This window comes from Herpailurus yagouaroundi, unplaced genomic scaffold, assembly GCF_014898765.1.
Source record: "Herpailurus yagouaroundi ecotype Mexico unplaced genomic scaffold, PumYag 140, whole genome shotgun sequence".
Classification (NCBI taxonomy): domain Eukaryota; kingdom Metazoa; phylum Chordata; class Mammalia; order Carnivora; family Felidae; genus Herpailurus; species Herpailurus yagouaroundi.
The window spans coordinates 23,870,239-23,886,222 of NW_024412395.1; the positions used below are offsets into that span (position 1 = coordinate 23,870,239).

General features: G+C 33.5%; 1 protein-coding gene across 4 annotated transcripts in view; it reads right to left on the reverse strand.

Annotated features, from left to right (window-relative positions):
* Positions 1-15,984, reverse strand: part of LRP1B (LDL receptor related protein 1B) — a 1,898,953-nt gene that overhangs the window by 246,376 nt on the left and 1,636,593 nt on the right. For all 4 annotated transcript variants that reach the window (XM_040474969.1, XM_040474970.1, XM_040474968.1 and 1 more), the window contains exons 57-59: positions 14,455-14,540; positions 7,833-7,955; positions 5,411-5,592 (exon numbers count right to left, since the gene is read on the reverse strand). In XM_040474969.1, coding sequence (XP_040330903.1) covers positions 5,411-5,592; positions 7,833-7,955; positions 14,455-14,540 — 391 coding nt within the window. The remainder of the gene's footprint in view (positions 1-5,410; positions 5,593-7,832; positions 7,956-14,454; positions 14,541-15,984) is intronic.

A 15,984-nucleotide genomic window follows, 5' to 3' on the forward strand; every position in this document is an offset into this window, starting at 1 on the left:
GAATAATCTTTATCTTTTTCAGATTTTGGAACAAAGTATAACTAAATTGACGATTTTAATGCTGTAACAGGTCTTAAAGATAATGTAGCCTAATACCTTCATTTTACTGATAAACTGAGACCATATAAGATTATGTGTGTTGTCATAGTCTACTATGATACAGTTGAAACAAGGGCTCAGGTCTCTAGATTTATAGACTAGCTTTTTCTCTAAGCAGAACTATGCAGAGTCCTAAGGAAATTAATTCTAGAAACAGATTAATTGGGTTCAAATTTCAGGTCCACATATTACTAGCTATGTGAGTCAGGACACTTTAATTAGCCTCCGTGAGCCTGTATTTACTCACATGTTGAAAAGAAAAATAATAATATTAGTTCCCTAATAATTATAGGGAAAAATTTAGAAAACTGATAAGCATGGAGTGTTTAGCAAACATTAACTATTATTATTCATCTGTACTAGATATGTAATATATACCACATATATGTGTACACTTTCTGTATATTGGTTTTATTTAATAGGTTATTAATAGGTTATTGTGTTTGGTTAATAGGTTATCTGTTGCATCCAGATTGTGTTATAGTATTACATGATTTTTCTGGATTTTGTGTTATTACATGATTTTTTTATTTAAGTACTTATCAACCAAAAGAATATATTCTATTGCATGGAAGAAAAGTATAGTTTAACTGTATTCAGATATAAATGCATCTTCACAGACACAGGATTTCTCTTCTTATGGGTAGCTACCTTCTGATGGCTAAATTTCATTTCCTTTTCCATACTTAAGCCCTATTACTATCCTTTTTTTTTTTTTTCAGGTTTTTCAATAAGTCTGTACTAGTGTACTGGTATTTTCAACACCTGAAATTCAACTTCTTAAAAACTAGCTGAGTACAAAATTTTTTGTAAATAATTAAAGCTGAAAAATGAAAACTTCAGTGAAAGTATCAAAGAGGAGTTCTAAATCTCACTCATATAGTAGGTAATGTTTACCTAAGATCACATCTGAAAAACTTCAGCCACAAATAATATCTACTCTGTAAATGATAACAAAGTGTGAACATACACAACAATGCCAGCTGTAACCATAACAACAGACTTCTGTGGTTCCTGAGGATGTCTTTTATAGTTTAATGAAATATACTACAGTTCTTTAAAACAAATAAAGTAGAAGTCTACTCAGTTTTTTCTGTTTTCCCCCCAAAATTTAGGGAATATACTCAGAGACATTTCTTCCAACTGCAATTGTTTCTTATTTGAATTATAAATTTTTTTATATTAATTTTCTGTATATTTTGACTAAGTATAGGAATATAGGTTTAAAAATTGGTAGGGAAAGGATGGTTTTATGTGGCTGTTTATTTTAATAAAATATTTATTTCCCCACAGAAATCAGAAACTGAGTTTTCATTCCTGGTATACCTTTCCTTCCCTTACAACAAACGTTCCCTTATGACTCTTGTCTTTGAAACATACAGGTTATTTACATACCGATGTATTGGTTTGGGCAATGATGCAGGTACAATGTCCCTGTAGCTATAACCCTATTTGCTGTGTACATCCAGTTGCCCATTTATTATTTCCTTTTGCAGTGAATTTAACAACTTCTGTATTAGGCACAAAAAATGCTCAAGCCATGGCCCTTTTGCTAAAAGAACTCATTATCTAGATGGAGAGATAAATATTTATACCAATAATAGTCATATATACACCTGAAATTAATATAATATTTTATGTCAATTATACCTCAAAAAATAAATTGAAAAAAATTTTAAAGTCATATAATGGAATGTGTTCAATATGTGGGGTCTTCTTAGCCAGAACTGGGGAAAGTTTCACATAGGAACAGATATTTTCTGCTCTTGTTGGAAAAACAGAAAGTTATTCCAACTAGAGGAAAATAAGAAGGGCATTCTACGAAGAAAGAATGACATAAGGCAAGATACAGAAGCATAAAATGTGTCCTTTCCAAATTTATTTGCACTATCATTACCTACATTGGCAATAATCTCTTCCAATCACAAGTTCTTTAAAGTCCTCTTTGCTTTCCCAGAGAGCTTACTTATTCTTTTGGCCTGAAATACCTCCTGCTCTGAAGGGCACTGCATCACTGGCTAATTCTTACTCCACTAGTTTTATCTAGGAAGGTTCTCTGATTCCAGTTGAGATAAAAACATTTTCTATTCCCCCCCCCCATTTTTATAAACTTAAAAAAAACGCATTGTATTATAATTATTTATTTACCTACCCACTGAACCGTGAAACACCTGGAGATAGCACTGTGCCTTTTATTTTTATAGTCCTACCTAGAGTACTGCCAGATGTACACTAAATGTTAAAGAAATGTGAGTTGAATAAGTGAATGGGTACATTAATTTTCTGTTAACTAGTCATATCACACATTCACTTTATTGTCTATCATAATGGTCTTTTGCTATGTGATTACCTGAAATAACATGTTAATCATCCAAAAAGATACAATAATGCTCAGTATGGCTTTAATATTATATTTTCTATTGCACTTTAAAATGTGTATATGTGTGTATATTTTTTCTGCATAAACAACTCTTATAAATACTGATGTAAATAATATTAATTGCCCCAAACTTATGATAGATTAAAACAGTAATTCTCAAACTAAACCAGACAACAGAATGATTAGGATAATTGGATCTCAGCTGAATTTCAATATAACAACCAGGAAGATGATTGTTCTGTCTACTTGTATCTTCTTTACCATTCTTACTTAGTAACTACCATATCCAAATTGATATTGTGACTATTGGGATACTATTATTTAAAAAATATAATATTTATTTATTTTTGAGAGAGAGAGAGAGAGAGAGAGAGAGCGCGCGCGCGCGTGCGAGCGAGCAGGAATGGGGGAGGGGCAGAAAGAGAGGAAGACACAGAATCCAAAGCAGGCTCCAGGCTTTGAGGTGTCAGCACAGAGCCCGACACAGGGCTTGAATTCACAGACCTCACGATCATGAGTTACTTCATTACATTAGTCCAGTGATCTTTACTCTCCTGTAAACAAATCTTTGCCTTATTCCTCACTAAATATCAGGACAGAAATCACATTTCTCCAGGAAACAGGGGCCAGTAGTATTGGCAAATTCAAAACATGCATAAATTGCAATGTTATTCTGATGTGGAAAGGTACAAGGGGATTTTTATTACATAATATTACAATAGAAGTTGATATGTTTTGAAGCAGAATTACACAACATTTTAGACAGTTATGGAAACTTCACCCTGAAGCTAGTCTCATAAAAACTAAAATCCAAGTTGTCCTATTGTCTCACTCTGGGGAATGAGAAAAACAGAATGAACAAAAAAGGTGTCATTAAATTTTACGTGTTAGGGGCGCCTGGGTGGCGCAGTCGGTTAAGCGTCCGACTTCAGCCAGGTCACCATCTCGCGGTCCGTGAGTTCGAGCCCCGGTCAGGCTCTGGGCTGATGCTCGGAGCCTGGAGCCTGTTTCCGATTCTGTGTCTCCCTCTCTCTCTGCCCCTCCCCCGTTCATGCTCTGTCTCTCTCTGTCCCAAAAATAAATAAAAACGTTGAAAAAAAATTAAAAAAAAATAAATTTTACGTGTTAAAATAGGTAGCTTTAATTGTTTCATAAGAAGATGCCATTTTTATCTGTTTCTTTTTGTTATAATGTGGCATATCCATATCATAATAAAATATTATCCAAAATTGAAATCAATGGAGTCTTTCATAACATTTACAATAATTTAGTACTTCACCGTTTTAACTGACACTTTTGATGGATGGGTTTATGTTAACGGCAACTTAAGGCTGCTTTTGGTTTACAGGGTAATAATACCTGTAACTGGGAGAAATAAAACTTAAAGCTAGACTCAGCTATGTTCACTAGGCTAGGACAGTTTTTGTTTTATAACAAGTAAATTCCACAAAACTATTATGACCTACAGGTAATGTTTGTTTAATATGAAGCATCCTAAAGAGTATGAAAGGAAAAACTAAGTCAGCCATACTGATTTTGAAGAAAAAGGCAATGTTTTGAACATGCTAAAATAAATATCTTCTGATAAAATATTGAAGGAATTAAAGTATTCACATTCTTATGAATGAATGATGATAATAGTCAAACTTATTACATCTGGTCATTATTTCCTGAAACATATTAAAAACAGACTCTCTTGTGATTCTGTTTCGATTAAAATAGAATTGACATTCTTTTGAATTTTCTGTTGCTATGGTAAAGAAAATACGTTAAAAGTTAAAAAGTGGTACATAATTATACAGCAAAAAGTTAAAAGTTGCACATTTCCTTGGAAACAGAAGAGTATCTACAGTACAAGGCTTCTCCTATTAGGTACTGCTTCTACCCAAAGTGTTTAAACTTAAGATATAAAATATACTTTGATATGGTCACATTGCCAAATATGAATATAAAGGACCAAAAAACATAGATACAACCTATTAGCAAGAAGCAATGTCTAATTGTTGAATATGGTATGATACAACAGTGATTTCATGAAAGTATTAAGTAAAATTAACTTATATAGCAGAAAATTTAGAGCACTACAGTTATAATACTTGTTACTGTGAATGTGTCCTATTTTTAAAAATAAAATTTTCTCTACATTTGCTATTTTAACAGGCATGTTGAGTAGGTTGAACTTCTACAGAGATCATTTTGGAGTATATAATCACTCTAAATTATAGTGCAAAAAAAGAAAAAAAAAGGAAAGGCATGCCTTCTCTAACTACCAAAAAAACATAATTAAAAGTGAATGATAATGGTCATAATCCATAAAACTTTAGCAGGCATACACCTAAATTTGACACCTAAGCTCTGACACCTTAATGTGTGTTCATCCCTCACCTGGAATCTCCAGCCTGCTGGCTTTAATCCTTACAATGACTTGTTCTCCTTTCTCACAATGAAATGCAACTGACACACAGCTCCAGTATGAATCGTTCTCAATATTTCCACTATACTATCCTTTTTGAGTGCACAGATAATGCACCTGGTTACTTATTATCCATGGATACTACTTATGTGTCTTGCCCTAAAGTGGTACAGGAATTACATCATCCATATTTGGACTACCACAGTCGTTGCCTTTGCTCCAACACTTAAAGGCAATAAATTCGAGAAATCTGTATGTTTTAACTTCTGATATATTTAGATTAGTTAGAAAAATAGTTGTTTAAAACTTTTAAAAATACCTGCTGTTAAATCTTATCATTTCAAATGTTTTTCTTTCTCACTGTGAGAGTCACATTTCTATTTTTGACTTCTCAATAAGAATGTCTACACATTACATTTTATATTGGTTTTCATGTTAAAACCTACAGAATGAGATTTACCACACTGAATGTAACCCACGGTTTCAATCTTTAATTTAAGATTCTCAATGTTACAAACCCAGCTCGAGGATCTAAAGACAGGTCCCTGGGGAACTTCAGCTTTTTGCTAACGAGTATAGTAGGGTACAAGCCATTGAGCTTGGATACTTCAATGATCCTTTTTTCTGTGTCAGACCAATAGAGGTTTTTTCCAATCCAATCGACAGCAAGTGCGTTGGGAACAGCTGTGTTATGCACTACCTAACAAAATAAGAATTTAAAAGGTTAACAATGTAAATACCTACAATAAGCACCGAGTAATTGCTTCTTGATTTTTACACAGATTATAGAATTCTATTTAAACATTAGAAACGGAATTTAGATAAGCATAAGACATAGAACAAATTTACCCGAATAAAATTACTTGTTTGTGATGTGAGAAATTACCTAATATGTAATCAGTCCCTGAAAATTACACATGGATTTAAGAAGTAAACACCAAAATAAAAAAACTGTTGGACAGTTGCAGAGTTGCACATTTTTGTTATACTTGTCTTCTAAAAATTAGGGGCAAAACTTCTATCACATACAGATACACACACACAGAATTATTGATATTATTAACCTTTAACAGATTTTGGGGAGATACCAATAGCATTCTCCACTCTCCCAACTGGTTATGCTCTATTGAAATTATCTACAACAAGACAGAAAATGTACATTTGAGAACATACACTATTTTAACCTAACCAAAGGAAGTAAAATTCATACAACTGCTGTGCTTGATTCTAACCCATTACAATATCAACTATAATAAGAATACAAGCTTTATATGTACAAATATGATGCATATAAAGTAACCCAAGATTCTTGGTCTATATGATTACTATTTCTGAGTCCTCAGTTTTTTCAGGATTCTGAGAAATGAGAAACTGAAAGTTGGGGCTGTACAGAAGCCAATGGTCATATAATTAGAGGAAATAAAACAATAATGAAAGTTTATACTTATCCTTTCACTAATGTTATCAATAGTGAAGATATCTAAATCTAGATCTAGATCTAGATCTTTTATGTCTTGCCCTAAAGTGGTACAGGAATTATATCATCCATATTTGGACTACCACAGTTGTTCCCTTTGCTCCAACACTTAAAGGCAATAAATTCGAGAAATCTGTATGTTTTTAATTTCTGATATAGATATATAGATATGTACACATATACATATGACAACATGGTCATTTTCAGCAACCAATGGTATCTATCTACTGTATTGAATTGCAAGACATCTTTTCTTCTTTCTCCCATATTCCAATTTTACAAATTTGGCATGGCTGAAAATTTACATTGTCATCCGTGAATTAGTGAATTAGAAAATCACTAATAAGAAAATCAGTGAATTAGTAATCCCAATAGGAAAAAAAGATTCATTTGTTACCCTATATTATGACATTATTTAAAGTAGTAATAGGTTAGTGGTGGCAAGATAATGGTTAATCCTTTAAAATATTAAAGTATATTCAAAACATATAAAGGTAATTAAAATTTTAAATGTCTTATAAAAATATGACCAAGCTTGGGTGATATTATTTTTATAGTTTTTATATACATTTTCAAAGAATTAAAAAAGAAAAATCCATTTCCTTATCTATGTCACATACTGATATTTATAAACTATCAGTTTATACATAAATACATAAATAAAGTTTATACATAAATACAATCATTACAAATCACCTGAGCCCGACCTAATGGTTGCTCTGGCACTGCATGTACACATTTTAAGACTTTATTAATATTTTTGAAATTTATTGCTCCCAATAAAATTTGTGTATGATATTATAGATGGTTACAAAAAAGTTAAGGCAATTGATGGGTTCTATAACACTTGAATTGAAGTGTCTTTATAATATATTTTACTGCATATATACAGTGCAAATAATTTTATTTTAAAACTCAATATAACACAGAAAAAGAGCCAAGTAGCTCATATCTAGAATGTGATATGTATTTAATTATGATACTGTCTAATCAGAACATTCATGATTTTATAAAAATGCATTCAATTATTTCCAATATAGGAGGTTAATTTTAATAGTGCTGTAATTTCAATCTACAGTCTAGTAATTAATTTTTCAATCATAAATTCTCAGACTCAACTTTCCCCTTTTATATAAGTCAATACAATTGAAACTCAGGCACTAATCATTCAAGCCAAAAGCATCCCTCACATTTTCTAGGGCTGTGAATAAGGTTCTGAATGTTATTTAGTCAATTTTATTTTTATCTTATTGCAAGTAACAGTGTTATAATGAAACATACGGATTAAAAAGCCTCATATTTCATATTTAAAGTATGTATTAACTTGCACTGTACAAATGTGAAATTCAAACCAACCTAATGCATTTTATGATTTGTATCATTACCATCAAATAACATTTTCTATTCAAGTCAGCTATACCAATAAAATATTCAATAATCCCATCATTGTAACATCTAGTTACCTTAATATCACTTCCATTTAAACACATTCTATTTATGCGGCTGCCATTGGGTCGGCTAGAATCAATCCAATAGATGAATTCTTCTCTGTAATCAAAGTCTATAGCAATAACATTGTTTAATCCCTAAAAATAAAAAAGGATATGTTTGAACAATAGTTAATAGAAATTATTTTCAAATGTCTTAGGAGTTCGTAAGAATCACTATCTCTCTTTGAACCTAGATAGTTATAGTTATGACAATGAATAGCATTTGTGACCAATTCTTTTTAAAAGCATCTTATCTTTACATTTCTCTATACCACATATTTAAGATGTTGTAAAATTTATTTGAAAATATTTTCCAAGTAGGTTTCAAAATTTTTGGAATGCTTATAAAGTTTAGCCCCTGTTGTGGGTAAACAAACAAACAAACAAACAAACAAACAAAAAATATATATATATTGTAAAGTGAAAGACTCTCACTTTAGGTTAATGTTAAATAGATATGAATTTAATGTCATTATTGTCTGTTCTGTAGAGTAACCAGAAAAGAGCATACACCTAAATTTGCAACAGAAGATCACAGAAGATTTAGATGAGCTTCAGATAGTCATCTGATGAAAGTCAGAAAAGAAGGTTTAGAAACCAATTTGTCCAAAATATTTTTTGTCAACAACATAAATTAGCTGCCTTGTTGTTGTTCTTGTTGGCGGTGGTGGTGGTGGTGTGGTTGTGGTTGTTGGGTTTTTTTCTTCTTGAGACCCTCTAGCCAACATAGTGCCATATTAGAATTTAAAAGTTATAACCTTAGGTGAGTATTTGACCAAAGAGGAACTGAGTAGCCAACATGTTTTTATCCTACATGGATATACGAGGATATGCCTGCCTTCAGACTCTTGGTTATGCATTTTTTTAACAAGTAACAAAACTTAACACGAATTCAACTGATGGATTTCTGGATGCCCCAGTTTTTTGGTTTGATAGTTGTGCCTTTTGACTGATTTAACAATTGTACATCAGGATCTGGGAATCTTCTTAGGTGCTGAATAATTCAAACAATTCCTGAGGGGTTAATTTAATTCTGACCTTTTGTTAAGGCTCATATATTACTACCCTGATGGACTAACAAAACTTGGATCAGGATTTCCATTGTGTTAAGTCATTTTAAGGCTTGGATAGTCTATTAATTTATAAATATTATATATTAAAAATATATGATGGAGGGGAAGTGGGTGGGGGATGGGTTAAACGAGTGATGGATATTTTTTTTTTTAATTTTTTTTCAACGTTTTATTTATTTTTGGGACAGAGAGAGACAGAGCATGAACGGGGGAGGGGCAGAGAGAGAGGGAGACACAGAATCGGAAACAGGCTCCAGGCTCTGAGCCATCAGCCCAGAGCCTGACGCGGGGCTCCAACTCACGGACCGCGAGACCGTGACCTGGCTGAAGTCGGAGGCTCCACCGACTGCGCCACCCAGGCGCCCCACGAGTGATGGATATTAAGGAGGGCACCTGTGTTGAGCACTGTGTATTATAGACAAGTGATAAATCACTAAATTCTACCCCCAAAATCAACATTATGCTATATGTTAACTAGCTAGAATATAATAAAAAATTGAAAAAAAAAAATGACACTATAGACACTTGGCAAAGCCCTAAGAGATCATTGCCATATCTTTATATCTGTTGTAAAATTATATGTATATATTTATCCTAAAATTGTGATTAAGTCTCAAATTGTTTTGGGGGTCATTTATGAGTAGCTCTAGTCCTATAGGTTAAGGAATAGTACCCTGAGGGAGATGCGCTGTTTGGTTTGGGGAGGAGGGAAAGGAAAGATGATAATTACCACATCTGAATTCAGCTTCCAGATCTATTTCCCAAATTTAGAATTAGATAATGACACTGCATTAGATTTATATAGTCCTTCCTAAGACTCAGGCCCAGGCTACATTATTACTGTTCATAATTTTCTTTCTTTCCACTGATCTACAAGACTAACGATGGCCTAGTTATAGAAGCAATTCAGAACAGGTTCTGGCAAATACTGATTTTTTTTTTTTCTTCTCACAGCAGGGCCAAAGTCTAGTGGTCATGGCATTAAAATCACAGGTTCACATCTTATGCTTAGCTGTGTATTTGGCTTAACATGAGCAATCTCTTTCCTTTGCCCGAGATTATAAAGTTAATCTGAAATGGGCTAACTCCTTGGAAATTGGATGCCTTTGGCCATAAATAAGAGACAAAAGTAAACACGATTCTGTAAATTTCTCACTAAGCCCAGATGAATGAACACAAGTATACTTCTTCCTGACATTACTAATAAAAAATAACAACTATAACTGCTTAAAAAATTCAGTCACAGATTCAAAAGATTTGTTAAATATTAATTCACAAGCTAAAACTTGGAGGATTCCCCTTAATTAAATGCACTTCAGCATGCATATCTAGGAAGTTGTCCATGCAAAATCAAAGTTTTAAAATATAAATTGAGTATTGGGGCGCCTGGGTGGCTCAGTTGGTTGAGTGTCCAACTTTGGCTCAGGTCATGATCTCATAGGTTGTGAATTCCAGCCCCATGTCGGGCTCTATGCTGACAGCTCAGAGCCTGGAGCTTGCTTCGGGTACTGCGTCTCCTGCTCTCTCTGCTCCTCCCCTACTCGCACTCCGTATGTCTCTCTCTCTCTCAAAAATAAGTAAACATTAAAATAACAATTAAAAAATAAAATAAAATATAAATTGAGTATAGCCCAAGTTCTGTAGAAAGTTTAATAAATGCACTTCAATAGAGTTTGTAATATCCTTTCTGTTCAAGTGTTTTTAACACCAGAGGAATATGGTAAGTGGGTTAGGGTTCTGTGATGGCCTGCAATTCAGATGGATGAATTGGAGTTTTACAGAGAAAAGGTAGACAGAATCTTGTCACTAACTTTAGGAAGAATTTACCCAGTCATGGCAGAATTATCCTATTCCTTTTTTTTACAATAATCAATTTATATAATGAAAATTCAATTCCAAATTTAGCAATTCAACTATAATTAAATGAAAGCTATAAATGCAGAGGAATTGAAGCTCTGAATTCTGACATATCTATCTAGGCTGGTCATTTTTCTACAGCTTTACCCTTTAATCCCCACAGAAAACTTTGCAATTCTCTCTTCTCAGAATCATATGCAAGGAACATTAAAAAAGTCAAGGGCTGGGGCGCCTGGGTGGCGCAGTCGGTTAAGCGTCCGACTTCAGCCAGGTCACAATCTCGCGGTCCATGAGTTCCAGCCCCGAGTCAGGCTCTGGGCTGATGGCTCAGAGCCTGGAGCCTGTTTCCGATTCTGTGTCTCCCTCTCTCTCTGCCCCTCCCCCATTCATGCTCTGTCTCTCTCTGTCCCAAAATAAATAAACGTTGAAAAAAAAATTAAAAAAAAAAAAAAGTCAAGGGCATGGGCAAACTAATGTCTAAACACTAAAGCCATTTCAGTGGTTTCAGAGCTGAAAATTGGTTTCATCAAAATCCTATTTGCTTCTTTCATTTCTATAGCTGAAGATCTGCACCCTTTGGTTCAAGATGATTAATTTAGGAAATTGTGTTTTGTTTCTCTACACAATTTTACTGGAATAAAAGCCACTGCAGAGATTGAAGTGGATAGCATTGGAAAGCTACTTGATAAATGCACTTAAATTAATGAAATTAATATTTGATTAATGCATTTAATTTCTAACATCCATGTTATTAAAGTATAAGTACATTTTCTTTATGTATGTGGTGTATGGATTTAAATTATAGCCAGCCTACCTAAAACTACATTTTAGAATACATAGGGTAAAAAAAAAAAAAATCTACGACCTGTTAAAAGTTTTCACTGTAAAGCTTCATGAGATTGTATGGACTACAACAAAGAGAATCAAATTCAAGATAATAGGGTAAATCGTTCTTCCTAATAACCTACACACACACACACACACACACACACACACACACACACACACATGCACACAATCCTCTCACATTTAAGACAAGGATGTTTTTTCACTTATTTTGACTGAGAGAAAATATGGAGATATAATTACTTCCGTTTTCTACTTCATTCTGCACATGTAGACAGAAATCTCTGAGGAAAAAAAAATGTTTCTACTGCCTAGAACTCCTTGAAAATTTCTGTAATGCTGTAATGAAATGCAGTTAAAAATATCTTCCCTGACAGAAATGATATATTCCAAACAGACTGCAGGCAAAACTGGATGTAAGGCTTGTCTCTAGTTTTTTGGGTATCTATTTCCTTACTCAGTGGTCACATTAATAAATGCTTTCAAAAGACAGATGTTCAGAGTCCTTATGAGCATCCTCATCTTTCTCACTCCCTTTTCATTTTCATAAACACTACACTAAGAAAACTATCTGGAAGTCATCCCCACTTAGGTACTAGTGATTGGCGATGGTCAAAAAAGATACCACGAGGAAAAAAGTGCTATCTGAAAGTGTGCATTAAAGTGATTTGGGTATATGAAATACTTAAATGATGCATACAGGAAAAAAAAATTTTGCTCCATTAAGAACAATCTCTGATAACATATTAGCTATGAAAACAACAAAAGGGATACCAGCAGAAATGTCCTGAGTCACAGGATTGGAAAATAAAGCAAAGGGATGTCACTGAAGCTCTGTAATAGTCTTCCGTGAAGTCAATAAATATTGTTGCTATTTTAGTTATTAGTTCAACTGAGCTTATAAACAGACTGTCCTAAAGAGAGAACTTTTTCCCTTTATGATAGCAGAGTCTAAAAGGAAGAAATGGTAAACAAATACACAAAAACAACCTAGTAAAAAGAAAATAAGCCTGTTCCTTTTGCAGGGGCCATACAAGGACTGGCACATCTAACTTGGAAGGTATAGAGAGGCTTGGAGGGGGTATGGAGACCGACTCCAAAAGAAAAAGATAATTTTCAACATTTGCTAATTTTGTTATAAGCTTAAAATTAGACTGCGTGGAAGAAAAGAATTAAGTTAAATAATATAGAAAAACATTTGGGCAGCAAACACTTTTCCATTTTAGCATAGTTATAAATACTAAAACTTTTTCTCTCTGGAATTATTTCTCTTATATTATTCATCTCTTAAAGAGATAGCTGTCTAATTCTTATATTTTAAATAGATTTCTGTTTAGTCTCTATAAACAACATGGAAATATTTTTATATTTCCCAATCTCTGTAGGGTTCACCATTAGAGAGAGGCAGTGTGATAGAGTGAATGTCGGTGGCACACTCTAATCTCAAGAACAGCAATCTAAACCTCACAGACATTTATGAATGAGGAGACATGTTGTAAGCACACAGGAAGTCTGAGGACTCCTGTGAATTGGAGAGCATGGCCTCTATAGCAAAGTGTCAACTGCCATACAATTTGGATTGTGGACATTCAAGGATGTGAGCTCAGCATTGCTATATCTTTCTGTTTATTTTCATGAGTAGCCAGAAATCTGGATTTTCACGTGAAATTTTCATTTTCAATCTGTGGCTTAGAGGTAAACTGGAAAATCTGTCAGGAAAAGTCAATATCACAGTTTCTAATGAATATTTGTACTTAAAATGAGACTCATAAGGAAAATGATTGAAACTGACAAGAGCAGTAGAGGAACCCATCAATAGGTGGCAAAAATAGTTCAGGTATTCTTTATGTTGCTAAAAATCACCACATGAATGGCCTTCTTTGTCTACGCATATGCTGGCTTAACCATACTACAAGAACAAGAAATATCCTTATTTTTGGCACACTTGTTGTAGACAGTGCTTTCACATATTTATGTCACTACTGTACAGTTTGGGGCAAAAAGACATTTGCAGCAGAACAGATACAAACTGAATCTTGCCAAAGAAGCTATTTCTCCTGACAACCAAAAATATGCCATAACTAACTGCATGTGATTTCTCTAGTCCATGTAGTAATCACTGTAGTTTTAATGATTTGATTTTATGCTATTTCCACTGCAGACTGGGAGAAATAAAAAGTTGAGGTGAGCAATTCACAGTTTTCTATCCTATCATCAAATGGAAACCATAACTTTCATCTTAAATAACATATATAAATAAACCCTGACAATAGGACTCAAACATCAAAACAGATCAACTCAGATTCTCTGGAAGTGGACAGGTTGAGGATACAGATGGTAGAACCAAAACATATGCCTTACAACCTTTGAATCATGGCTCGATTACAATTCTACTTTCACCCCCTTACTAATTCTAAATTTGAAAGGCTAGAGATCGTCAGTCCTGTTTTATTTCTTAGTTCTGTGAGTTAAACCTTAAAATTCTGGAAAAGGTATTAATTTTTAAAATTCCAAGGGGGAAACACAAAATACTTTAAAAGATAATTTTATGCTTTCTCTAATCTAGTGATGCTTGAGACAGTTTTTCCCTTCCATTAATTCTATCCTATATTTTTTACATTCTTAGATATGGTGTGATGTAACGTGTTTGGAACACCCCCTTGACAATTCAAGCAAAATAAAATTTAGCGTAATCTCCTATACATACATGTATCCATGAGCAAGTGTTTCATAAATTCTAATTGGGAGATATCTCTACAGTTCTAATGCATATCTGGAGTACCCATATTAAATATGAAATCATCATGAGAATGTCATACCTGTTTTAAGAGTGTGTAGTTGGAGCCATCAGTGCTAATTTTCCTTATTTCATGATGATCAGCAAGAATTAGAAAAGGTTCTTCATCTAAACACCAAGACAAAAAAAAAAAACAGAATTAGAATTTTATATGTATGGCTTTCAACTTCACTTAGTTGCAACTTTAAATTTCTACAAATTTAAATGCAGTGTTCTACAGTAGATTAATGGTTAAAAAATTCACACTGAATATCTCAATATCTCAATTTACAGTAAAATGAAAAAACAGCAGATACGCAGGTAGTATAGAAAATCTAGATAATTCTAAATGCATCCCTCTCTTTCCCTCAGTTTTTGTGAACAGCAGGTTATCTAATTTATTTGCAACTGGCAGAAAATATCTGGTGTCATAATCTGATTTTTTAAAATGAATTTTGGGAAAGAATAAGCTACACATATCTTAGAATACTACAGTACAGCTAAACATTCATATAATCAGAAAAATCTTTTTTGATAATCAAATAACCAGCTTATACTGTCAGAATGACTTTGGTGAAAATCAAGAGTATCATTGCCTACGCATATTTCTTTTATCTGCCTGGAGACTTCTCTTAAATAACTTCTGAATTCCAGGTTCTATAATTTTTGTTAATCAATTTCACCTTTCCTCATAATCCTGCTTTTTAATTCCTTTAATGATCTTTATTTCCTTCTTTTAGTTGTTCCAATATATTTTAGTATCTCATTTGTTCTAGAATCTAGGAAAAATAATAATAGGAATCTGACCATGCTCCAAATATAAACCTTTAAAGTGGTTTTCTTTTAGAATATTTTTGGAAACAAAATGGATTTTTAAAAATATTCAGAAAGTTTCATGTACAACATGTTTATTTGAATACATATTTGAACAATTTAAATTCAAATTGACCACATTCTTGATTGTTATAATCCTAGAGCAATTCAATTAAAGATTTGTTCAAACTCTTTATAAATAGCTTTCTTTCTATGATGCAGTCATATGCTTAGTTGCCTTGTAAGCAAATTTAATGTGAGTAGAAACTACAAAAGAAAAAAAAAAGAAAGAAAAAAAGAAGAAGAAAAAAACAATGAAGAAGACAGTAGTCGCTTTATGTAACTTAATATGGATTTTCTTGGAAATCATTTACTGTTACAGAGTTATTGTCCTGTTTGTCTACTTTATATTAAAAACTACTGGTGGGGCGCCTGGGTGGCGCAGTCGGTTAAGCGTCCGACTTCAGCCAGGTCACGATCTCACGGTCCGTGAGTTCGAGCCCCGCGTCAGGCTCTGGGCTGATGGCTCGGAGCCTGGAGCCTGTTTCCGATTCTGTGTCTCCCTCTCTCTCTGCCCCTCCCCCGTTCATGCTCTGTCTCTGTCTGTCCCATAAATAAATAAAAACGTTGAAAAAAAAATTTAAAAAAAAACTACTGGGGCGCCTGGGTGGCGCAGTCGGTTAAGCGTCCGACTTCAGCCAGGTCACGATCTCGCGGTCCGTGAGTTCGAGCCCCGCGTCAGGCTCTGGGCTGATGGCTC